We start from the raw sequence: 26,812 nt of genomic DNA on the forward strand, positions 1-26,812 counted from the left end.
CACATCCAGAGTCTCCTTTTCACATTGGGAGCCCCACTTTCATATCGGAGCCCCCCCTTCACATCAGAGTAACCCCTTTTACATCAGGACACCCCTTCACATCAGTCATTTTCCTCTTCGCATCACAGTCCCCTGAAAAGGTCAGGAGGCACACCAGTGTGCCACGTCAATGTGGTTAAGAAAGGCTGCATTAGAGTACTTGCCACGAAGGGAACACCAATACCAATAAAATCCGATAGGACTTCTAGATCTTCCTTTTATGTAATTTTACTGCAGTATACCCATTGGACAGGTTCTGCTTACTTCCTATTCTGGTGACCACTCTGAAAGGTGAGGGAAAATCTCAACCACAGATACGATAGACAGCAATTAAACTAGAGAATTCCTAGTTATTTTATGGGGTGCTATTTCATAGCCAGATGTATTGTCATGCAAAATTAAATGTGTTTTTAAAGGAGAACTATGGGGTTGGTGTTTTTTTGTAGTCAAGTCATTTGTAGTATAAATACACATGTTTCTGGAAGGTCTAACTTCTGCAAGGTCCTTCCCTTAGCATAACATACACTATGTAGCTAAAATAACTTTTCAAGCAACTCTGAAGAGGTGATTGAAAAGCAAAAGGCAGAAGATTGAATGCAAGAACCTTTCTAACTTCTATAAGAATATCTCTTCAGAGTTTTGTTATAGTACTTAAAGGGTAAAAAAATTAATAGCCTAAAGGAGAACTATGGGGTCAGTGCTTTTCCCCATAGTTCTCCAAAGTGTCATGGGGTATACCGAGACCGCCGCAGCTGAGACGGATCCCGACATTGCTGTCGAGATCCACCCAGCTGCATGATTGACAGCTGGCTCTGCCTATCTAGAGGAAGAGCCAGCTGTGCCCACCCCTAGCCCGTCCGTTGCCCCAGTCATTGCTGGAGGAGCGGGAATCCCTGCAGGGAGCCATGTGTGACAGTCACGGCTCTCTGCAGGGACATGATCGAGAAGTGAGCGAGCAACAGTATGAGTTCGCTCACTTCCCGCGATCTATTGAGCCGACGTGTGACAGTTTCATTGTCGCACGTCGGCTCGAACTAATGAGGTTGAGTGAAAATCACTCGCCTCATAGTTCTCCTTTTTAAGGGGGCATACTGCAGTTTGTTTTATAAGCCATCTGAAATAGGATCTGTGAAGAATGCCTAAAACTCATTAACACGATAATTGTTAGATGAAGTTTAATCTGCTGATATTTTCCCTCCCCCTCATTAACATGCTAATGACTTAACTGGTTCTAAAATAAGTTATGAAAATGGAATGATTTTATTTAAAACCTTGTTCTTGGTGCTTTCTTGTGCTGTGTGTGTGTGTGTGTGTGTGTGTGTGTGTGTGTGTGTGTGTCAGTATTTCTGCTTGCATCAGAGATGAGGGCCCTCATCTCTGATGCAAGCAGCTAGGCTGACTCTTGGGTAGAGTTCTACACATAACCAAGTGCCTTGATGGGTGCATACCAGTTTGGAAGAGTGGGCATAACTAGGCTGGCTGCCACATGTCATGCTGAGACTGACTGAAAGAACTGAAATTCAATAAATGAAAGGTGTGTGACGGACAGTTAGGCTGGAGTGTAAATAGCTAGATTATGTTGGATGTCCTTCACCCAGAAATGAGGTGGGTTCTGTCTGACTTGCTGCGGCTTTGGATTCAGAATGTGAGAAACTCAGTGTGCAGTGAAATCGGTGTAAGTAATTTCAGTACAGGACATGAGCTTGTACAGTTGTGCAAGAAGGGTAGGCTGGAGTTCAGCCTTAATCCAGAAACCCAGTTTGGGGGCTCATACCAGAATGCATGCGTTATTGTACATCAAATCAAATGGAAAGAAAACAATCCTCTGAAGAAATCATGTTTGGAAATTGTACAAGGTGCACATCTGTGTTTGACAGCGATGTGCCATTTTATACGATAAACCACAACAGTATATGTTCCTGAAGAGACTGATGGCTTTAAAAAGCAGACAGAGATTTTGAAATTACAGGAAGTGATAGTCGATTTTGGAAGACACTGGGGATCACTACATTTCTTAAACTGTGATGCAGGGTCAATGACAGATCCATGCAATATTTCGGGTCATGTCAGATTAGTCTAGTAAAAGCTAACAGTCACCTTTTCTAAGGAGTCAAAAGAATGGGTTCTTCAGTGCCAATAGTAGAAAAGAAAATGTTTTGTGGCTTTCGGCTGCCTTTACGTAACGCACATAAAGCATTTTGGTAAAATAGTTAAGGGCATCCATGAAAATTTTGAAATGCCGTATGGAAAGCTGTTAGGCTATTGGTCACCTAAAGTTACATTAGGCTTCCTTCAGCAGGACAATGGGGGCCTGAAATAATTTTTGATAAACTGGCAGAGCGTATGTAATCATTCATGTTGTAAATGTGCGGGAAATATTTCCATGGTTATCAGTTGAACTCCCCTAACAGCTCAACATTAATCTGGATAAGTAATCTATTTGTAAATGTAAAAATACCGGGAGGGGGCGTGGCGGTGCATTGAATTAAATGGCACCGCTTCCACTCCACCCCCCCGCAGTGCGATCGGACGCGTGGCAAAACTTTGCCTCCATTCCACTGCAAACGCAAAAAAAGGCTTGGTCTATTTTTTGCGTTTGCAGTGGAATGGAGGCAAAGTTTTGCCACGCGTCCGATCGCACTGCGGGGGGGTGGAGTGGAAGCGGTGCCATTTAATTCAATGCACCGCCACGCCCCCTCCTGCTCCAGAAAGCCGGGTGAAGTTTCTTAGCGATCAGTGCATTCAGCAACTACCGCTCTGGAACGCACACGCTTTTGGTGTGAACAAGCCCTAAGGCACTAATGCATGTGTATGCCACATTATTTCTGGCCATCTTTTTAGGTGGTTCTCATGCCCACCATTTACGATCTGTTTTATTTTTTGTAACTAATTTTTTTTAAATTGCCCATCAGGTAAATTCTACAAAGACAGCAGTGTATTTTCTTAAAACAGGTTTACTATTTATCTTGCAGGATAAGTACTGTTAACATTTATGTGATCAGTTCATTTAGTATTTTTCTTTTATATTGTAGGAAGTTACAGGTAAAAGTTTTGGAAACCAGGATTTTCGCTCCGCTCTTGAAAATGGCCTACTGTTTTGTGAGTAAGTATCCAGGCCAAACATATTTGGCATTTACACGTTAGAGAAAAATATGCAGGGTGTGTAAATTCTAAAGGACTGATGGCATGTCACTGGAGCCACACCAATAAAACTATTTAAACCAACTCTGCAACTCTTTGCATCCACATTTCAGTGACCAGCCAAGCATGATTTAATATACAGATTTAAGTTTTAATCCTCAAGCTTTAATGGCGGATGTCTTAAAGCTATTTTCTTTATCTAAACTATTTTAAATGTTATGGCTGCAGTTCTGATTTTAAAGGACAACTGTATCTTTTGGTTTTGAAACTGTACCAAAGTACAGTTTTCCTTAAAGGCATTCCTCCCCACCCTCCCAGAGTGCAGCCTAGTATTTGTCCAATACTGAAATCTGTCTCGGATTCAGCAATCTTTACTGTGTGGCCCTGCCCTACACCATGCAGCCATTCTTCCGAAAGGTTCCCCAATGGGTCCTCTTCATCCTGTGTATGTTTGTTGCAGGCTTATTCAGTTCTTATGGGGTGCTGTACTCATGGTAAGCACCAGCGGTACTTTGAAGTATGGCTTTCATCACAGGAATGGTTCCAGTGACATCTGTCTTTCTCGCCTTCTGTTATGTCTTCAGAACAAGAAGCTAAAAGGAATACTTTCAGCAGAGATATAGAGGGAGGCAAAGTCCTCACAGGTTTTAACCATCCTAATTTGAGTTCCGTTTTAAATCTTGTTTGCAACACGTATGTCAGGCATGGGGGTTAATTAAAAGGAAAATATTACCCGTGTCACCATTTCTTTTACCCAATTTGATTCATGTAAGGTGTGTTTTTATATAGCATGTTTTAGAGAACGTTGTGGGTACAGGTGCTGTAAGGGGACTTTATCAAAACTGGAGCAGTTGCCCACTGTAACCAATCACCTTCTCTTCGGTTTGTTTAGTTAAGCTTGAAAATGAATGATGGAAGCTGCTTGCCATGGGCAACTGCTCCAGCTTCTGACTGCTCCAGTTTAGATAAATCCCCCCTGTATGCTTGATTGCCATCACAGTACATATACATTAGCTGCTCTCCTATTGCCAGGATTCTCTAGACTGAGAGAAGCTTATGCACATAGATGTTAATCTTGGTCATTTCAGCAGATGCTTTTTCCTAGGGCAGTCTGTTCCAAACCCAACAGACTATATGACTGACCTTAGATTAGCAGTGCTGTTATTTGACTCCTGGGGCAGTGAAGCTGAACCTGTTCTGTATCACTAGAAGTGATGTCACTTCTGCAGTAAGGAGTTGGAGGATGATATCTGCTTTGGGATAGATTCTCTTTATCAGTTATAGAAGCCTAAACATATTTCTTGGGCTAGATTGCATGTTTTAAACAAATGTCATTTTAAAATGACTTTGAACAAAATAATTCCTGTTTGTGTTTCACTCATATTTTGTTATTCTTTCTACACTTAGCCTTATTAACAAGATCAAGCCTGGGATCATTAAAAAGATAAACAGGCTGTCGACGCCTATTGCTGGCTTGGTAAGTAATAAGTAATGACTTGCTCACAGATATGTCTCAATGTTGCAGTGCTAGTTAATGTTCTTCTAGTGTCTTGGAGCTAGTGCTGCATTTGATTGTATACTTGTGTTCAAAAGTTGGGATTCTCCTAGAAATGCTCTGTGTTAGGGATGTATATTTTTATTCAGAGGTAACATTCATTGATCAGAAATTGTAGTCACTATGTTGATGTCATGAAATTCATGATATTCTGTTTACTCAATAATGTTGTATTCCAAAAATAATCCTCCTTTTACAGTAATTACAACTGTGCAGACCTTTGGTATTCTTGCTGGTTTAAAGATTTTCTTGGGGTATATTTCAACTCATGCCCTTTGTAGCTCTTTCTAGATACTCAACTAACTTGCATGGCTTCATACACACTGTGATTTTAGATGCTTTTATATGCATTTAAAAAGCTTTTGTAAGTGCATATAGAGTCGTGTAAAAAAGAAAGTACACCCTCTTTGAATTCTATGGTTTTATGTATCAAGACCTAATAAAAATCATCTCTTCTTTAGCAGGTCTTAGAATTTTTATCTGACGTATTTACTGAATTTTAAGACCTACTAAGGACCAGATGATATTTATTAGGTCCTGATACTTACAACCATTTAAATCAAAGAGGGTGTACTTCCTTTTTCACACGACTGTATATGCATCTAATGAGCTCCAATGTATTCACACCTTGCGTCTAGATGCTTTTATTTGCAGTCAGTTTATCTGCTTTTTTCACAAAATAGAAGTCTGTGCATCTAGGACCATTTTGAACTTATTAACTCATGCAACTCAACACGTTTTGATGCTAGGATTTGGTACCAGATTATCTATATGCATATAAACGCACATCATTTAAAGCATCTAGAAGCATCAACGCAACATCTAGCCTCACAGGTTTTCCTCTACATATAGAGCACAAAAACGTAAGTGGCAGGTGTGAATTTAGCCTAAGGCTGCATTCACCCATAGCACCTGCGGTTCCCGCATGGTTTTCCGTGCGCAAGACCATGCGGGGCGAAAATGCTAATATTTTAAAATCTGCACGGATGCTGCTCGTTTGTGGCTATTAGCCGCAAACGTGTGGAATCCGCCGGATTACCGTGCTTGGACTATTTCAAGGGCTGCGCTGTTTCATACCGTGCGGCCCCCCACAATGGTGTGAACGATGCACATTGAAGTGCATTGCATCCCCTGTGTTAGAGCCGCTCTGTACATTCGAATACGCGCGGTGAGCCGCTCAGTTGTGGATGGAAACTACGGAATTTTTCCCTGACCTCTAGGTGAGACTCTTCCCACAAAAGTTTGATAAGGTTGTGATCCGACAACTGTTGGCCAGTCCATTCAAAGACTGTGATTTGGCTTCCTGTTTAGCCAAAAAAAAAGTATTTTGTATAGTTTTACTGCATAATCAAATCTACACCAGTTAAGTGCCCACTACATTGGTAGGTGGTACAGAAAGCTCTAATACCAACACTCTAGAAAGTGACAAGTTTGATGTAAAATTACAATTCAAATATTTCTGCTAATAGGGGCACATCACTGCAGCAGGCAGAGTTTCCGCAAATAATCTTAAAGTAGTAATAAACTGTCAATCTTGTCAATAAAAAAAAAAAAAATACATTGCCCACCAAGTATTTCTGTACATTTTTTTTCCCCAATTAGTCATCATGTTTCCGAACAGCTGCCTTCAACTCTTTCAACTACGCTTCCCTGAGCTTCCTGTCCAGTACAAGATCACAAGGGACAGATCATTAGCTGTTCATCTACTAGCTTGGAAGGGGGAGTGGGGAGCACGGAGTGGCTTGCCTTGCTCTGCCTGGGTGTTTTGTAGAGATACACAGCTTACTATGAAGCACAAGGGTGGCTTCATAGGACCCTGCAAGGGAAAGGAGCCACCCTAAAACAGGGTATCTGTTTTCAGGAGACCAGCTAATTTCTGCAGGAAATGTAAACTTTTAAACATCAAGGAGCAGCATTTGAAACGGCTTAAAAGAGAACTATCTGGTAACCTTCTGGAGCAGTTGCCCATCGTAACCAATCGGCTTCTTTCTTCAGTTTGTTCACTTAGTCTTTGTCATGGGCAACTCCTCCAGATTCTGTCTTAGATTTGATAAATAACCCTCAGAGTATTTTGTTGCATACATTTGCAAAACTATGTGGAAGCCAAGCTTCCTTGGCAAAGCACACATGTAAAGTGGTCCCTAACTATGTAACCAATGAGAACCTCCATTTTGGCACATATATAACAATGGGTACATTGACGGCAGGTTTGTTTGGAGGTAGCCAATTCCTCCTTTTAAAGGTGCGGGCATTCACCAGAAGCCCAGCACAATGGCAGCTAAGGATGTCTGGTGGGTCCCTGTGCCAAATCTAGAAAGCAAAATATAAATGGCATCTTCTGTAATCCAATTTAAAATCCGCTTTTATCACCGCCCTGTTCATGCAGTATTCTCATGCAGAGGGGGGTCACCGTTTTTGAATTGCATTTGTTTTTTTTCTGTGCTGGTACATGTCCCAAAGCATGTGCACCAGCACAGTACATTGGACAGTGCAGATCACAAAAAAGGTACAGATCCAATGTAGGTGACTCTGTACCTGCAACACTAATCGACATGTAACATTAGTAACAACTCACAATGTCTTAATGGATCACAGCTGCGGATTAGAGGTGATTTTTTTTTTTTTCCAGCAACAAAATTAAAAGAAATACAGTTAAGTCTATTCAGCTGTATTACATCATACAGACATGGGCAACATAAGTCCTGTAACAGTAATTACCAACAGAATGCACTGTCAGTATGCAGGTAGTATATTAGCCCTGTTCATAAAGAATAAGTAACGAATACTTGCAATTAGTTGTGCTGCCACCTCTGTGTGAGCCTCCTGGTTGTGACTGCTGGAAGGACTCCTAGATGCACAAGCGGATCCTTTGGAAATGTTAATAAGTTCAGACGCGATCAATACCTAGGTGCGGTGTACCGTAGCCTTAAGAGGTGCAGGGTTCCAATCAAGGGATCGGGTAAGATATTGCGGTTCTGCTGGATGTAGGGGAGGCCGCCTTAGCAGACTGGCGTGACTCGAGAGGGCTGCAGAGGATCGCATCAGTGATACACAAAGTACATAGCCTGTTCCAAACAGGCAGCTGTAGCATCCGAGAGAGGAGGATGCAGAGCGTCAAGATCAGATCAGGATGGAGAGCGGTTAGCGGTTGGAGGAAATGCTCGGAGTCTGTTTACTAGGGCACTGAGCATTTCAAATCTCCCGGCTTTGTGACAGATGGGGAGGAGCAAAGTGACGCAGAGGGTGTAGGTGGTGCCAGACGCCGCTCTGGAAACTCGGCCGGGTGAGTATGATCCAGTACCACAGGATTACTGTGACCAATTGCAGTGTCTCAAAATGTATACGGCTGCAATTAGCATCCATCACGCCCTTTTCTTACACACATCAGTTTTGAGAGCAAAGGGAGAGCTTACTGATCGCCAGTGCCATCCAGTTCCAGTAGCAATTTTTTTTAACCAATACCAGTGCCAACCAGAGCCTGCACATCCAGTACCTGTACAGCCAGTATCGGTGCCATCCACATTTGTTTGCTGCCTGGACCGATCCTTTGCCTGTTTTCGTACAAAGTTCCTGCCAAGACGCCAGTCCATGCCATCCTTTTTGGACAACTGCAGTCCTGGAACCACAGGTACTTTTCTGTTCACCCTTTGCTCAACCGCCTGTATTTCCTAGCCAATGAACATAGCATTGTGTATAGATCTGGGGCAACCAAGTACTGGTAGGCCTGATTGCCTAAAAGGAACAGGAGCAGCTTTTCCCTTACCACTTGTACAGAGGCAAGCATTAGAATATACTGTTTTTTTTATACGATGTTTGATTTTTGTGTGGTGTCGGGTACAAATTCAGTCCAAACACTAAGTCCCACACGTGTGCCTCTATACTCGGGAGGAGTAGCGTGATGTGTTTTGGACTACGATTCTAAATATGCCCATGCTGTGTCGGAGAAATAATTTGTTAAAATTACAACTTTGTTAAAAAAAAAATCTAATTTAATTTTCCAAAAAATTGTGGTATAAAATTAAAACTTTAAAATGCCTACCATGTCCAAAGTGGCATTTTAGGGTCTCAAGAAATGTGATGGGCAGTCAGAACATCCGCATCCATAAATTTCAATATGGATACATATATCATAGATTTGTAGATTTTATAACCATCGCGCAGACAAATTAATATATATGAATTTTTTCCCATTTAACCCTTTCGCTGCCAAGCCCTCCGGAACATTTTTCAAATCAGCTGGCCAAGAACAGTTATACTATAAGCTGATGGTCGCTAAAGCGACCATCAGCTTATAGTAGAACTGTAAATGCCAGGTCCGTATGGCATACTGACCTGGCCAGCTGGAAGCACTTTTGTAGGTCCGTATGCCATACGTCCTTGGCAGCGAAAGGGTTAAAAGTGTAGAATAAATTTTTTTTACATCAAATAATTGTTCTTCATAAATTTAATGTGTTTTATAACAGAATGTAAAAACTGTTTTATATTTTTACTCCTTTTATATAATACAAATGGCGGCTATTAAATACCACCGAGAGAAAGTTAATCTGTCTCAAAATTATATAAAATTAATTTGGGTATATTATTGCTTGAATGAGTAATTGTTGGTCAAAGTACAGCCCAGCACTGAGAAATGGCCTGGATAGAAACATGCTGAAGTGGTTAAGTAAAGGGCTTTTCATAGAACAAAAGCAATACAAAACATTGCCAACACACTTACCAGCAAAAAACAATTTTTACCCTTAATACAGTGAGTGCTCTACAAGCTAAACATAGCACCAGCAATAAAGGGTGAAGGACCCCGCTTGAAAACATGGTTGTGAGTTTCTGTGCACAATGCACTAAACCGCATGGGGAAAAAACCAAAACAAATTTGAACAAATGTTTTCAAGCACTGTTCATTCGACAGTTCTGTATGAAATCTGCAAGGGAGTTGTGCTTTGCATTCATTCTGTGTATTGGGAAGGAAACCGTATTACTGATTCCACTAAATGGTTAGCAGAGTGATTGTACTCACTTCCTATCTCTCTTTTACCACATTTTAACTGCATAATTACTTAGCACATTGTTATTTGACCTTAATGATTTATTTTCCTTTATAGATTATTTTCTTCCTGCCTTTGTTTTCCTGTCAAGTATGGTTTGGTAGAAAACCTTTCCCTAACACCCAATCAAGTGCAGATGAGGAAATGTAATGTGTTCATATTGACCTCTCTGTTAAGGTTTTATAGACATTAGATTGCCTGATCCAGCTGATTACAGCTGGATTGACCAATGCCCCAGGGTTGCTGTAAATAGCATTAGACAGCCATGGGCAAGTGTTCTCAAGGAAATAGCTGTTAGATCTGTGTAGATAATGTCCGCTTATACACCTGCTTTGATAAAGGTGTTTGACTATTCTCCCCCTTTTGGTTTCATAGGCATAAATGTACATGAATGGGTGATTTTTGAATGTACATGTTTATCTGTATTTCAAATTAAGTCCAGCGGTCACTGTAGTGATCAAATGGCGGGAGTATAAATATTTAAATAAACATATATGTTTATTTATGTCCGTTGTGAAAATTGGATCTTCAGGAAATCTCCAGGCAGCCTCAGTTCTTTTCCAGAGAATAGCGTTTAATTGGATTGAAGTAACAGATGAACAGAAACCGAAAAAGAATAAAGATAAAATATCTAGACCCCAGATTTACAAAGGCTCCATAAGGACTCTATCTATACAGCACCTACCTATGTGCCTCTCTACATGACTCTGATCTCCCCTAGCCACTTGAGGCTCTGAATTCATTTACAGTTTAGTGTCAGTCACTAACACTGAAAGGATTTCTGATTGGTCTAATTAACCCTTTGAAGTTAACTAATCCAGTTTTGACAAAATTCCCTACAGCTGTTCTATTTTGTACAATCAACAAAACAGGATGGTCAACTGGTCAATAAACTTACACAATAAAAACCTAGTTAGCGTAGGTGTGTTAACATCAGCCAAAAGAATTTCCTTCAATGCATAAGCATACACCCTAAATATACCCCTAAGATATCTACTTCAATCATTTATTTACAACAGTCACATTGCCCTGTATTTATGACTTACCTCTAATATCTTGTCTCCCCAAAAGCGGGCACCACAGACCCGTACGGTTACATTAGCCAGGAAAACCTTGGTTCTGTTTGATTCAAGTTTCCTTTGTCACTTGGAAATTTTTTTGACTTTTGGACTTAGCCTCTCCCACCTACCTAAAACCTGTCTAATGGTAATTAATGGCACCCTTATTGAAGTGCTCTCATTGGACAGAAATATGGTAGATAGTCATTGTGTGGCCCTAAAGTCAGGGAATGCCCCTAGCAACGAAGCAAATCTAAATCCAAAACTTTCACAGTGAATGGATTTCTGACTTGCCTCGGGTATATGTTTTTGTGGTGTCTGCTCTTTGGCAGAATGTTTACTTTAAAATGGCTAACACGTTGGCTTTGAGGCTTATAACTGGGATGTTTAATTAAGTAGCTATGAGGAGGGAGTGATATATATTATCACCCATGGGCATGATCATAGAGGTCTCCTCTGACTAAGCCTAGGGGTGAAACACGTAAGTGGTCTTAATAGTCGGGGGTTTGTGGTGCTGGTGTTCATCGATTTTGCACATTCTTTGTGGATTTGCTGTTTATTTCAATAAAGCCTGACGTATTGGAACCCTTTGCAGTGTGGTCTGTTCGGATATTAATAAATTCCATTTATCATTTCATCTAGGTACTAAAATTTAAAAGTTCTACTCCCCAAAACCCCGAAGCTGGCCGCCTGTCACCTCCCTCCCTCCAGCTTTTCTCCTCTGCAGTGATGGTATGTCCCTTAGCGTCCTCATGTCCAATGCACAGTGCATTGGTGATGACTCAAGGATCCTTAAATTGCTGCAGCAAAGGGGGAACAAGGCTGGAAGGACCAGTATAAGAGCAAGCCAGCTCAGAGGATCTGGTGACTACAGTATAACTTTTACATTTTGGTACGTAGATAAAGTTGAGCACTTAACCCTTGCAGTGCGGGGGTAACCGCACTGCAAAAGTTAATAACAATTTTGCCCTGAGTTCTGCTTTAAGTACTTTCCATAAATGTTCTATCTGATTCAGATGAAGACTTGCAGCAGACCACTCCAGTTAAATGTTTGCTTTCCAACCATTTTTGGGTTGTTTTCGATTTTATTTGTTTTGGGTAATGTTTGACTGAACCTGAGCTTTGTAAGACTGGGCATTATGTTTGCTCCAGAATGATATCTTCTGATATGGTGGTGCCCTGCACAGATTTACAGCAACATCAAATATGTTAAGATTTTAACTTTTTTTAATGGAAAAAAAATTGGGAAGAGGCAGAGGGGGTGTGGTAGGGTTGAGGAAAGGGTGAGGCAAGGACATGGTAAATGGGAAAGGGGGGTGGACAACTCTGTGTGGGAGAAAGGTATGAGGAAGCAGGCATGTGCAAAGGGACCGAGAATGGGCAAGGAACCTGGTGTAGGGTGGGAAAGAACTAGAACAGAATTATTCTGTGGGTGGTGATGTTGCAATAAGGTGGTGGTCTTGGTGGCTGAACAAAAAATATAACAGATTTCTCTCCGCTAATCAACAGCAGTAGACAAATCTCCCACTGTGAGCTTTGTTTTCTTATAGTGCCAGTTGTGCAGCTGTCAGAATACGTGAGCATTGATGCCAACCAGGTAGTCTATGTTCCCTAAAAATGTCAGCTAGCGCCAAACTTTTGAGGTTTTCTCTAGTTGTCCATGGACCTCTCCAAAATGACCTGATCAGGGCATAGATCCAGGAGAAGCCTTTCCACAAGTACCCAGGTCACATCTGAAGTTGGTTGACACACACTCATTAGGCAGCTTGCATGAGTAGAGCTGGAAGCATGAGGGGAGACTTTGAATTTCACCATGGCAGAAGGTAATAAAACTCTTCCCTGCATGTTTTGGGGCAGTGCCCTTTCATCATTTTCTAAACAACTTTTATTGCCAAATAGAATAATTGTTTCTCTGCGTAATAATCTCACTTATGTTCCATTAAATCTGCACAGAGTTTTAAAGTATAATTTCAGGCATTCCAACCACTATTGGTTTATTGCTGCAATTCGGTACTTTGCCTTTGGTGAGCATTTGTAGAGATGGCAGGCAAACGGTGTTTCTGTTCATGAGATTATAACAAGCAAGCCCTAAGGGCCCATTCACACTAGGGCGCAATTAGGTGCTTTTTTATATGCGTTTTTGATGGTTTTTTAGACGCATATAAATGTATCTAATTTCCAATGGATCAGCTCACACCTTGTGTCTATATGCGATCAGATGCACTCACTTTAGCTGCGTTTAGGAAAATGAAGTCCGGTGCATCCAGGAATCAATTTTAGCTTCTAAACGTACCAAAAGCATGCAAGCGAGTGTTAATGCCAGAAGTGTCCGTTTGCTGAAATCTCATTGGCCACTTTAGACAGTTTCAATGGACAAAGGACAGATCTAAAAGCATATGCGGGTTACCGTGCGCCATGTTAAGCATCTAGAAGCATAAAAAAAAAGCATCTAGCCTGACAGATTTTGCAGACAGATTTCTGCATAAGTGGACAGTGTGAGTTCTTATACTTGGCCCTTTTTTTTGTTTTTGTTTGAGTAACTCACTGCTAGGGCCTGTCATTTTATCTATAGAGCAGGAGGAGGTAAGAATCAACTTTGCTAAAACACTTGCAACGCATGCAACTGAAGAACAGTGTCTTTTTGTTGTGTAAAAAAAAAAGCCTGTTTCTATGGGCAGAACCCACACTGGCTATTAACCCTTTCGCTGCCAAGGACGTATGGCATACGGACCTACAAAAGGTCAGTATGCCATACGGACCTGGCATTTACAGCTTATAGTATAACTGTTCAGCAGACTGTCCCCTTTAAATTAATAGAGGAAGAGGAAAATAGAAAAGTCCAGAACTTTGTGACCACTCAGGTTTTTTCATTCCCTGGCAAATGAAATCAAGCAATCGGATTGGTTACTCAATATTCTTTTGTTTCCAGTTTATTTTCTTCAGATTTTGTAAACTGGCAGTGTACAACTATTATGTTTAATTACTACTACATGTGAAATTATATAACCGGTGCAGTTGCTAGATTAGCCAGCAACAATGTAAAGGAACAGAAATTTGCATTGTTTCTCTTATCACTTTAGTACTGAAAGTATGCCAACGTGATATTTGAGAATGACGCTTCAAGCAAAGTTCTTATTCAGTAACTTTCTTATTTACAAAGGAAGAATGGAAATTGATCCTCCAAAGCCTTCCCTTTTTTCCAGTGGTGCCAGACATTATCATATATTCATTGTATGACATTTTCCTTGTTAAGGTTAATAAAGCTTTTGACATTGCTGGAGGGGTAATTGCAGATAGGAAGATTTCTGCAGCGATTCTTGGTAGAAGCATAAAAAAGGAGGTGACTGCTGCGTGAATTCTTTTTTAGCAGGCCAGGCCACCAGTTTTTTTAAAAGTATACCTGTCAGGAGAACAATACTCTGCCATTTGGTCTTGTTTAAAAAAAAATGCTAGTTATGCACCTATCTCTGGCTTGTTTCTCTTCTGACCACAGAAAATCTGCAGATAATTGTAAGTTGTATGGGCACCTTTAGACATAGTTCTGGTGATCAGTTTACCTCTTTGCAACTTCTGCTATTTGCAGGTCTAATTCCCTGTCTGTTATCCCTGAGGGACCCCATGTGGGACTACTGGTTTTCCGCCGCATCATTGCTAGGTGGATTCATCAGACTATCTTGCTGGCCTATGAAGGTGAAAGTTCTTGCATTTCCAGTCAAGGCTCACTTCACTAAAAGTGTCAGTGCTTCTTGGGCTTTTCCCCACCAAGCTTCTATCTCACAGATCTGTAAGGCAGTCTTCTGTTACTTGGCACACTTTTATGTCAAATGGATGTTCAGGCCTCTGCAGATTAAATTTTTGGCCAGAAGGTCTTTTAGCCAGCCCTTTAATCCTTGGGCTCGCCTATTGTAGTTCTAGTTCCGTGTTGTTTCTTTGGGCCTGCCAATATTTGTTTTGCTGTGTTGCCCACCCCTCTATTGGTCTGCTTTTGATCTTTGAAAATCTCAAAATGATCACCCTTTTGTCCTTTTGATGTACCATCAAGTAAATAGGATTTTCATCTTTCCTGTAAAATCAGTTTTTTTGGACCAGATCACAGAACCCTCCCCTCTGTCCTATGCGATTCTACTCTGTACTGCTTGCTACAAAACTAGGGGGTGCTGGGAGTGGAATGGATTATGTGGGGCTGTGCTTCAGCTTTGATCGATTAGCCAGTGCCTAGTCGCATGAAGGTAGCTGCATAACCCAGTGCTCTAAGAATTAACTCCCTGTATCTTGTAAAGTACTCCAAGAAAAGGTTATGCCAGGTAAGAGAAGAATCCTGTTTTATTTTCCCTCTGCATTCTTTGGAGGATAGAGGACTATATACTTCAATGTATTGGTATAGCTGCTGCCTTTTTGAGGTTACTGTACTGAGGAGTAGTCTGGTTTTAAACAGAGTTTCTAAACTTTCTTGACAGTGTCAGGTCAGACCTCCAAATCCTGGATATTCACCCCAACGACTTACTGAATTTTGTGTTCTGGAAGAAAATGCATTTCATTGTGATTAATGTTGCCCCTTCAATTTGACTCTAATGGGCCCCAATACATGTTATCTGACTTTACAATCTTTGAACATTTACCTTTTTAGATTTACCAATACTGTGTAATATGAGCTAGCTAAACTTTTCAATCATTTTGTATCCAGCTGGGCAGGCCCTTGCACTGCATATTGTTAAATCTAATTGAGATTCACAATCTGATTGTAATGTATGTGGTGAGCTTTAGGCACCACCCTGCCCTGTAATGACACGGTCTCTTTATTTGCAAGATATTTTTGAAAATTCCATGTACTGCACATGGTGGATGGGACATTTCTGACATGCCTGCTGGTAAATATGTTATTAGTATGTTCCTCTTTTGCAGAGATAAAACTGTTGGCTTTACCTATTGCAGTTGAGCTATATGAGGATACATAGTTTTGTTATACACAGCATATGGATTATATTATATAAAGAAAATGTTTACTGCTGTGTAGGGGTATTAATGAAGCATTGCACTCTTAAGGGCTTATCCACAAAGTCTAAAAAAGGCCGCTCATGAAAATAATCTTCAGGTATGCTATAATATGACATCTCAGCACATTCCATAGGAAAGGAACCCAAACTGCTCCCGAAGGTCATGTCGCAGAAATATAGCTGACGGCACATTCATACCTCAGGATTGCTATATTTCTCCTGCCTTCATTACCTAATGCGTCACTATACTGAAACAAGCATGCAGAGTCCGACTTTAGACTTTGTGGTGTACATTAGCGGACTAGGTAGTTAATCTAGAATCAGGGCAGCAGCCCTAGAGACTGCATCTCAACTCCCATGTTGCTGTTCTCATAGGTTCTCTTTAAAGAGCAGTGGATAGTCTTGCCTTTTGTTTTTAGATAAACCTATAAAAGGATTGGCTTGATGCTGAATAATCTCAATTAGGATTCATGCATTTAAGTGTTTTCTATGTATAATTTGTAATTACATATGTTTGATACAAGCATTAGAGTGGTTTACTGTACCGTCTCGCAATAAAAGTCTGAACATTTTTTTTAGTAATTGTATTGAGATAGTGAGACTTCCCTCTAAGGCCCCATTCCCACTGCGCGATATGCAAATTGCGTGTTTGTCGCGCGATTTGCATATTGCGAGATTTGCAGCGCGATATAGCGTTCAAGCTTGCATTGAGCAAGCTTGAATCACGGCTAAATACGCTCCAAAAATGGTCTTGCTTGAGCGACACACGACCTGCGACAGCAGGACCCATTGCACCATTGAAATGCATTGGAGCGTGATATCGCACAGTAATTTGCCGCGATATCATGGGAATTACTGCGCGATAAATCGCTCAATGTGAACGGGGCTTTATGGCCATGCACAAGTAAGACCAAATATTAACTTTAAGTAGAACTACAAATATTTACAAGACTATTCTTAGGATTGTAGAGGATTTCCTTTTGGAAATCAAACAACTTTCCCTGTGTTAATGATCATCTCCTTGCTCTGAACATCTTGTGGATGCGTGCCTGCTCCAGGGTTGGAATAGCGGACTATAGTGACACATTGGCTTCCAGTAGTCCAGCTGGGAAGCAGGCAGGAAAGTGTGCCAATGCTGGATCTGAGTTAAATAAAAAGGACTCAATCTTTATTATTCCTTTTAGAGAATAAACTTTTCTATTTAAAAAAACTATCACCAAAACATTTAAAAACAAGACAATGTTGTCTGTAAACAGACACGCATGATTGAACCACCTTGGGGTTCGATATGGTTCAGTATCAGTCAATGTAGCTGATTCAAAAATAAGGTATTTCATTTGGCAACATGACCGATCTTTCAAAAGTTCCTGGCTACAGTTGTTTCAAATGATGTGTGCATAATCCAATGTGTAAACCAGAAAGTTCAGTCACATAGATGCAGTTAGTAAAAGGATGTACAGTGGTTTAAATGGTGCCACAGCTTGGTATTTATAGATACAAGAAAACCGCAAACTGCGGACTTCTAAGGCACCACCATGACCACTTCAACTTGTATTAAAAGGAATATTTTATTGTAGAAATCTCTCATAAAATCACCTGATGATACAGTACTGAAAAACAATAACTTGTTTTGATCTTGCTCAAAAGTATATGAGCCTATGCCTCACATAGAACTGCAACCCCTCAATAGATCAAGTAGTTGGACCTGATTGTCCGTATATACATTATTCAAATGCCATTATAAATGTATGTTTGTAATGATTATGCAGGTTTCTATGGAGGGGGTGCTTATCTCTTGCTCCATGGAAACCTGCATAATCGTTACTGTACAAATACCATTATAAATACATGTTTGTATCTCACAGAAGTGAGTACACCCCTCACATTTTTGTAAATATTTTATTTCATGTGAAGACACAGAAGAAATGACACTTTGCTACAATGTAAAGCAGTGAGTGTACAGCTTGTATATCAGTGTACATTTGATTTCCCCTCAAAATAACAACACACAGCCATTAATGTCTAAACGGCTGGCAACAAAAGTAAGTACGGCCCAAAGTGTCAATATTTTGTGTGGGGACCATTATTTTCCAGCACTGCCATAACCCTCTTGGGCATGGAGTTCACCAGAGCTACACAGGTTGCAACTGGAGTCCTCTTCCACTCCTTCATGACGACATCACAGAGCTGGTGGATGATAGAGACCTTGTGCTCCTCCACCTTCCGTTTAAGGATGCCCCACAGGTGCTCAATGGTGTTTAGGTCTGGAGACATGCTTAGCCAGTCCATCAGCTTTACCCTCAGCTTCTTTAGCAAGGCAGTGGTTGTCTTGGAGGTGTGTTTGGGGTGGTTATCATATTGGAATACTGCCCTGCGGCCCAGTCTCCGAAGGGAGGGGGATCATGCTCTGCTTCAGTATGTCACAGTACATGTTGGCATTCATGGTTCCCTCAATGAACTGTAGCTCCCCAGTGCTGGCAGCACTCATGCAGCCCCAGACGATGACACTCCCACCACCATGTGTGACTGTAGGCAGACCAATTTGATGCAGTGTGCGGCGTATGGTCTGAGCACTGACAGGCTGACCCCCCCCCCCCAGCTCAATGGTGTTTAGGTCTGGAGACATGCTTAGCCAGTCCATCAGCTTTACCCTCAGCTTCTTTAGCAAGGCAGTGGTTGTCTTGGAGGTGTGTTTGGGGTGGTTATCATATTGGAATACTGCCCTGCGGCCCAGTCTCCGAAGGGAGGGGGATCATGCTCTGCTTCAGTATGTCACAGTACATGTTGGCATTCATGGTTCCCTCAATGAACTGTAGCTCCCCAGTGCTGGCAGCACTCATGCAGCCCCAGACGATGACACTCCCACCACCATGTGTGACTGTAGGCAGACCAATTTGATGCAGTGTGCGGCGTATGGTCTGAGCACTGACAGGCTGACCCCCCCCCCCCATGTTCTGAGTTGAACCTGTCCTGTTAAACCGCTGTATGGTCTTGGCCACCATGCTGCAGCTCAGTTTCAGGGTTTTGGCAATCTTCTTATAGCTTATGCTCTTTATGTAGAGCAACAATTCTTTTTTCCAGATCCTCAGAGTTCTTTGCCATGAGGTGCCATGTTGAACTTCCAGTGACCAGTAAAGGTGGCCATACACTGTACAACCATCGCAAGACCTTAGTCGAGGGGCGGGCTTCCGATGACCTCAATGCTGATCGGGCAGTGTGCGCGTGCGCACACCGGCCCGTTCGGCATTTGTCTCCCGAGCACCGTTCAAACCAGCCGAAAATCGTACGATTCTCGGCTGGTTTTCTAACATGCTCCTTAGACAAAAGACGTGCGACCGTACAGTAGAAACGGTCGCATGTCTTTGTTCACACTGTTCGATTCTCGTACGATCGTGGGATTTCGCGCGATTCTCGTACGAGAATCGAGCAGTGTATGAGCACCTTAAAAGAGTGAGAGCAATAACACCAAATTTAACACACCTGCTCCCCATTCACAACTGAGACCTTGTAACACTAACGAGTCACATGACACCGGGGAGGGAAAATGGCTAATTGGTCACTAAGTGACCAATGGCTAATTGGTCACTTAGGGGTGTACTCACTTTTGCCAGCGGTTTGGACATTAATGGCTGTGTTGAGTTATTTTGAGGGGACAGCAAATGTACACTGATATACAAGCTGTACACTCACTACTTTACATTGTAGCAAAGTGTCATTTCTTCTGTGTCGTCACATGAAATGATATAATCAAATATTTAAAAAAATTGGGGGGTGTACTCACTTCTGTGAGATACTGTATATATGGGCAATCAGGTCCAACTACATGATTTATTGAGGTGTTGCAGTTCTATGTGAGGCATAGGCTCATATACTTTTGAGCAAGATTAAGCATGTTGTTTATTACTATCATGTGATTTTATGAGAGATTTCTACAATAAAATATTATTTTTAATAGAAGTTGAAATGGTATTGTCTAGAAAAAAATATTTGCACAGCAAATAATTAGATTGAGCTAGACAGACTCGCGATCCCCATGTGCATCTCCGGTGACATTACAACCAGTCTAGTCATAGGCTCAACGTTCAGGTATTATCTTTTGGCTCAGACAGTCTTATACATGGGTCAGTCAATACGTGCTCCCATATCTCTTTCAGATCATTAATAATTAGGGCCTCTCCCCTGGAAGCAAGACACACCATGACCCATCTATAAATGCCATGGTCAAGGGGGGTAGAGATGGTTCAGGCAAGTGTCATATTGGGAAAGGAAGTGCTTGTGGGTACACCTTATTGGTAGGATTGCTAGGTGCCTAATTGAAAGCAGAGCAAAAAAAGGGCCTACGTTTTTGACATTACAGGAACATGTGCAACATATTTTTTTCAAATCTATCTTTTAAGATACATTTTAGGGTAAACACAGCAGTGATGACTAAAGTATTTGATCACTGCACTGAAATTTGTATATTTTCCCGTTAACTGGAAAAATCCTTGTCTTTGTAGACTCTAAACTTGGGTTCTGGAAGCGGTTTCCAGTGATTCCACTGCTTGCCACCATTGCAGTGGATTTATATCCACCTCATGGCTACTTCCAAAAGAGCAATGTTTGTTTGCCACTTAGCAGTACAGAAAATCTATGGGTGAATTTATAATAAACAAACAAAAAAACTTGCAGAACCATTTGTCCTGCATAATTGCATGTACATTCATCCTATGCAAATTGAGGCAAAGCCGAATGTTGGCATCATTTTCTTTCCAGGTCGAATGTAATATAAAAAGGCCACATTATGGCCATTTAAATGGAGCAGAGGTGAATGGGAACTATTTCCTAAGTTCCTCCACTACATTTAATGGCCATTTTCATGGTATTACATTCAACCTGGAAATAAAATATACTTAACATTCATTTTCCATGTTCATTCAATTTCACAGGGCAATTGGTTGTACAAATTGTCACTGTGCACCAAAACCAAAGAAAAATGTTTTGTTCTCCCTGTGGTCCAAAGCACATTTGTCACTAAACACCAAAGCCGTTCCATTTTTCTACATTAAAAAGATCCTTTTTTTTTTCGCTCCTGCAATGGCACATATAAATATTGTGAGAAATGAAAGGTTAAACTGAACACCATGAACATAGCTGCACAGGGTGTGGAATACACCCATGCAACATAACTGTCATATCTTTTCCCTAATAAGGATTTCTACAGGCCGCGAAGGTTGCATAACATTCTCTCTATATACATGTACGTGTTTATCTTGATCTGTTGCTAGGATATTGTATATTGCTACAACAGTAATAAATTCCAAGTTTCTTTGTCAGTATGATTTTGATTGTAGTTTAACTATAGCCCTATGTAGTAAATATAAACGCCCTTGACTTATTTATGATTTTAAAAGAATTCTTGGGGTTTTGCATGCAAAAGGGAAACTGCAGCTGTCTAGAATCACCCTATAGAATAATAGAGATACTGTTTTATAGATTAAGTGAAAATCGTGTTAATGGAATTCCTTCTGACGTATTCGTGTAAGGAAGAGAGAGGTGTGTGTGTGTGTGTGTGTGTGTGTGTGTGTGTGTGTGTGTGTGCATGCGCATGTGTACACACCAGTACAAAGAATAATTTTCAAAAGCTACATAATTGGTGAACTGGAGATCGCCTGTGTGTAGTCAAGTCATTTGTAGTATAAATGCACACGTTTCTGGAAGGTCCAACTTCTGCAAAGTCCTTCCCTTAGCATAACTTACACTATGTAGATGATAAAATAACTTTTCAAGCAACTCTGAAGAGGTGATTGAAAAGCAAAAGGCAGAAGATGAATGCAAGAACCTTTCTAACTTCTATAAGAATATCCCTTCAGAGTTTTGTTACAGTACTTAAAGGGTAAAAAAATTAATAGCCTTAAAGGAGAACTATGGGGTCAGTGCTTTTTCCCATAGTTCTCCTAAGGGTCATGCGAGGACATAAACTAGCGTCCTCCCGTCACCCAAAGCTCAGTATATCGCGAGCTACAGCCTTTTGTGTGATCCTTTGTGATCTTGTACTCGACAGGAAAGCTGAGCTGAGAGACTTGGAATGAGCTGCTGAGCAATGTATATTTGTTCTGGATTCATTATTGAAAAAAGTTTGCGTTTTAATACTACTTTATGGGCTTGCTTCCACCAGCCCGCATGTCTAACACAAATTCCTGTGCCCGGAACGCACAATGGCACTGCCACGCCCCCTCCCGCCCCAGAGCGCAAAACTTTATATAAGCGATCCCTTGCGTTCCGGCCATGGGACATTGTGCTTGACTTGCTGGTGGAAACAAGCCCTAAAACCAAAATCCTTTTTTTTTTTTTTTCTTTCCTTCTCTTAATATGGAGTAGTGAATGACTAAAAGGTTTTTCCCATGCAATGGGGGAAAATCCCCTTCCCTTTCAGTCCTCTCTACAAAACGGGAAGTGAGTTTTGAAGCACTTGCATGAGTATTTGTGCGCATACTCAGTATCGGCACCGATACTAGTATCCATATTAGTGCATCATCAGTTGTCACCATATTAAAAACACGCTGAGAGACGTGGTTTTTTTTGTGTTGGTCATTCAGCCATTGCTTGAGTGCATGAATGTAGACAAAGTGGCTGCAGGAAAAAAGCAGTACTAAGGTACAACAAAGGATGAAAAAAGGTAAAAAGTATCTTTCAGTTTAAAGGAAATTGTTATACAGTGCTTTGGCAAACTTAATGTCATACAATTAGGCCCGTGAATGACACTGATTCGCAAATCACACGTTTGTCACGCGATTTGCATTTTGCGCAATATCGCGCAAATGCTTGCATTGAGCAAGCTAGAATCGTGGCAAAATCCGCTCCAAAAATGGTCCTGCTGTAGTGACGCACGACCCGCGACAGCGACGGACAGAGCCCCATTGCCATGCATTGGAGAGCGATACCGCGCGGTGAATAGCCGCGATATCGCAGGAATTACCGCGCGATAAATCGATCAGTGTGAAAGGGGCCTTAGGGATCACATCTATTTTTAAGCTGATCTAAACCTTTTAAAGGAAACCTTGCTGGCAGGTAGATTTTTATTCTAGGAGACTGCGTGTGTAACTTTTGCAAAGCTCCTTCTGAATCTGTATGTACACTGATCTTCTGCATACAGTGCTGGTAAGTCATGTTCCCGGGATGGATTCATTTCTGTGCGCATATGTGGGAGTTGTGTCATCCCGGACCTGCCAATCAAGCTGGCCTAGATGTTGAAACTGGAAGAAGACCAGACTAACTGGTCTGCGGCTGTTTGTAGCACAGGAGGTGTCCATTTGGTATGTAAGCCTGCCATATTGTTCAAATATGCTGTGCATACTTGTACATTTTGGCTAAAGTCTACCCATCACAATGTTCTGCTTTAAGGGCTTGATTGCCTACACTGTATATAAGCTTTGAGTTTAGTGGGTGTCCTTTGTTGTATTCAAGGTGGTTTTTACTCTGCTAAACTGGAGGGCATTCCGAGCACAGTTGTCTACAGCTCTACAACACCTAGAATTTTGTTCAACAGTGTCTGTTAATTCTGGCCCTGGTCCTGCCCATATGGTTGAATAGATTGCTTTACCTTATTGACGAGGATATAAAGATGACATTTTTTTAATGTCAAGCAGGTGGTAATGATACAGACAGAAGGGAATGAGTCATTTTTTCTTGGCGCACTTCATTTTACCACAATTATTTTATGCAATCATGTTATTATATCTAATTTACTATACACATAAATTTTCTTTTAAAATAAACTTTGTTTCTACAAATTTTGGTGTAGTAAAAATGCCCTTCTTGCGTTTCTAGACTTGATGGTCTGTTTATAAAGGTGTGACCTGTTGCACATACACTATATTTTTGTTCTGGTGTCTAATTTTGTCTGAATTTTTACCACTTTAAGGGTAGTTTGCCATTCTCTTTTAGTGTACATATTACTGAATTTACCTGTTTTGGAGTTCGTTTTCTAAAACCTTTACCCGTTTTTGCTAGCAAAAACGTTGAACCAACATTTCGGCCGCCTAAACATTTCGAAATGTGTTTCCAAAGGCATTTAGTGTGCACAAAGTGGGTATATAGCCTCCTTCAGTGGAAGGTTTTTCTTTCCAGAGCACAGCTTTAACGTAGTCCAATGAAGGCGGCAGAAAACTACAAATAACACCCAATGATCCTGCTATCTAGGGTTATTTTTAGATACTTCATGTTATTGGGTGGTGGTGTTTTTTGTTTATTATTATTTATTATTATTATTATTATTATTATTATAACTTCAAAATGTATGTATAGGGAAATTTCCGTTTTTATATATAGTATGGGAAGGGTTAAAATCCTTGTCTGTTTTTTTTGCAGTCTGTGCCTCACTAGGGATTTTTCCCTTCACTTCCTGCCTGGAGAAGCAACAGGAAGTGATAGGAAACGTCTTCCAGGTAAGGGGAAATGCTGTTAATGGAACAGGTGTGCCCTTTGGAAGATTAAAGGTGGCCATACACTTTACAACCCTCGCAAGACTTTTGTCTTGCGAGGGCTGTAAAGTACTTAAAAAAACGTATCTTGGACAGGCAGATCGTACTTGCGATCATCGCAAGCTCGCCCCCCTGAGGGGCGGGCTTCCGATGACTGCAACGAGGGGCGGGCTTCTGATGACTGCAAACAGGCAGTGTGCGTGTGCGCACACCGGCCCGTTGGGCAGTTGTCGAACAAGCAGGCCACTAACCCACCGAGAATCGTACGATTCTCAGCGGGTTTTCAAGCCTGCTTGTTCGACGGAAGACGTGCGACCGTACAGTAGAAACGGTCGCATGCCTTCCATACACTTTGCGATTATGGTACGATCGCTGGATTTCCTGCACGATAATCGTACAGTGTATGGGCACCTTTTACGTTTTAGGATTTCCTATCACTTAATCTTTGATTTGGTATTTGGCCAGCAGGACAGATGTAGAGGGCAAACCTATCCAGCAAAGACACGAAGAAACATAAAAATGTAAAGTTAAAATAAAGTGAACTATACCTACTGTAACAAGGACACTCCACTGTAGTCCAGGTAAGTCAAGTAAAACGCATTTTATTAAAAGGGTGAACACAAATATATATAATTCCATCCACACGGTAGACCTCCCCTGTGCACAAGACGGTTTCTAGCCGCAACATAAAGGACAGTCTTTTAGCTTCGTTCTGTAGCTTTCCACAGCTCCAAGACACTCATGCTGCTCACCCCTCGTGAGCCCTCAATATGCTCTCTTAGCAGTGGGTACCACAGGTCCTAGGGTCACCGACCTTCCTGACCTCTCCCAGCCTCCCCCGGCTGTTCCTTGTGCGTCCAGCACGCACCCGAGTCTGCGTGTGTCCGTGTGCCTCCTGCACACACACAACTCCAACTCTCCTCTCTGAACTCTGGTCCAGACTCCTAATAAGGCTGCTCTCAGCTACCTGATCCAGCTATACTGGTCATTGGTAATACCTGGCCCCAGGACTGGAGATCTCAATCCACCCAGAGCTCTAAAGGTGGCCATACACTTTACAACCATCGCAAGACCTTAGTCTTGCGATGGTTGTAAAGTAATTAAAAAAACGTACGATCTGCCCATCTTGGACAAGCAGATCGTACTTGCGATCGGGCTTACGATGACTGTAATGAGGGGCGGGCTTACGATGACTGCAAACGGGCAATGTGCGTGTGCGCACACCGGCCCGTTCGGCAGTTGTCGAACCAGCAGGCCACTAACTCGCCGAGAATCGTACGATTTCCGGCAGGTTTTCTAGCATGCTGGTTCGACGGAAGACATGCGACCGTACAGTAGAATCGGTCGCACGCCTTCCATACACTGTACGATAGCGGGATTTTCCGCGATTCTCGTAGGAGAATCGTGCAGTGTATGGGCACCTTAAGGCTGGGTTCACACCTAGGCGTATTGAATATGTGCGTTTCGCATCGCGTGTTTCCGAGGGCTACTTGGCTGTATCCCAATGGAAACGCGAGACCAAAACGCCCCAAAGAAGTACATGTACTTCTTTGGGCGTACGCCGTTTTGTACCGTGTTCAGACGGGCTGAAATACGGAAAGGTGTGAACCATACCCATTGAAAACAATGGGATTTTCAAGTATGTACATTTTGTAGAGCGTTCATAGAGCGTTGAACGCGCGACAAAACGTAAAGGTGTGAACAGGGCCTAAGAGCTCCAGCTCCCGGCTACATTTAGGAAAACCTGGAAGGACCTGAAAAGCCAGGCTCTTCCTTAAAACATTGTTTATATTCTGGACTCTCAGCCCCTTTGGCTTAGAGTCCTGGGTGCCAAAGTCGACATAATACACCGTGGCATTGGCTTACCCTGCCACACTACACTTTAAGCCTGTCACAATTTTTGGGGGAGCATGGATAAACAGATTTATTTGTGGGAGTTACAGAAAGCATACCTTTCTGTGATGTGAATGTTAAAGCTGTCATAGTTTGTACATTACAAGCGGTGTCTTTTTATATCCGTATCTAGTGGTCTAGTACTTTCCTTACACTTCCTATTGAAACTCTTAGCAGCTGAGCATTTGTGAGATCATAAGTGATATTTTAGTGTCCGTGTGTTTGTGTGTAACTGTGTAACCCATTAGGCAGCAAAATATAGCAGCAGTTGTTTTAAGAGATCTGCAATGGTTGTGAATGGTATTGTGAGCCAGGATTTCCTCTGTGACTATGCTTCACAAAGCGGAATATTTGTTGTGGTACCGGTAGTTGCATTCACAGTATTTGTGATGCATGCACTACTTTTGGAACTCAAACAGTTTAGCTCAAACAACTAAAAACACAGTAGAAATGCATATACCTAATGTGAAGAGTTTCACCTTACAATAGATTAGGAATCCTGTTAAACTAGCAGAGATCAACACCCCTAGCAGTTTATAGAAGTATTAAACTCTGTTTTCCTGTACTTCCTGTCCAATACAAGATCACAAAGGACAGTGCAAACTGTTCATATACTAGCTTGAAGAAG

At 41.6% G+C, this 26,812-nt stretch overlaps 1 protein-coding gene across 1 annotated transcript in view; it reads left to right on the plus strand.

Moving 5' to 3' along the window:
* Positions 1-26,812, plus strand: part of LMO7 (LIM domain 7) — a 152,099-nt gene that overhangs the window by 26,292 nt on the left and 98,995 nt on the right. The window contains exons 2-3 of the mRNA XM_018565316.1: positions 3,072-3,142; positions 4,588-4,657. Of these exons, the coding sequence (XP_018420818.1) occupies positions 3,072-3,142; positions 4,588-4,657 (141 nt within the window). The remainder of the gene's footprint in view (positions 1-3,071; positions 3,143-4,587; positions 4,658-26,812) is intronic.

This window comes from Nanorana parkeri, unplaced genomic scaffold, assembly GCF_000935625.1.
Source record: "Nanorana parkeri isolate BGI_ZX_2015 unplaced genomic scaffold, ASM93562v1 scaffold833, whole genome shotgun sequence".
Classification (NCBI taxonomy): Eukaryota; Metazoa; Chordata; class Amphibia; order Anura; family Dicroglossidae; genus Nanorana; species Nanorana parkeri.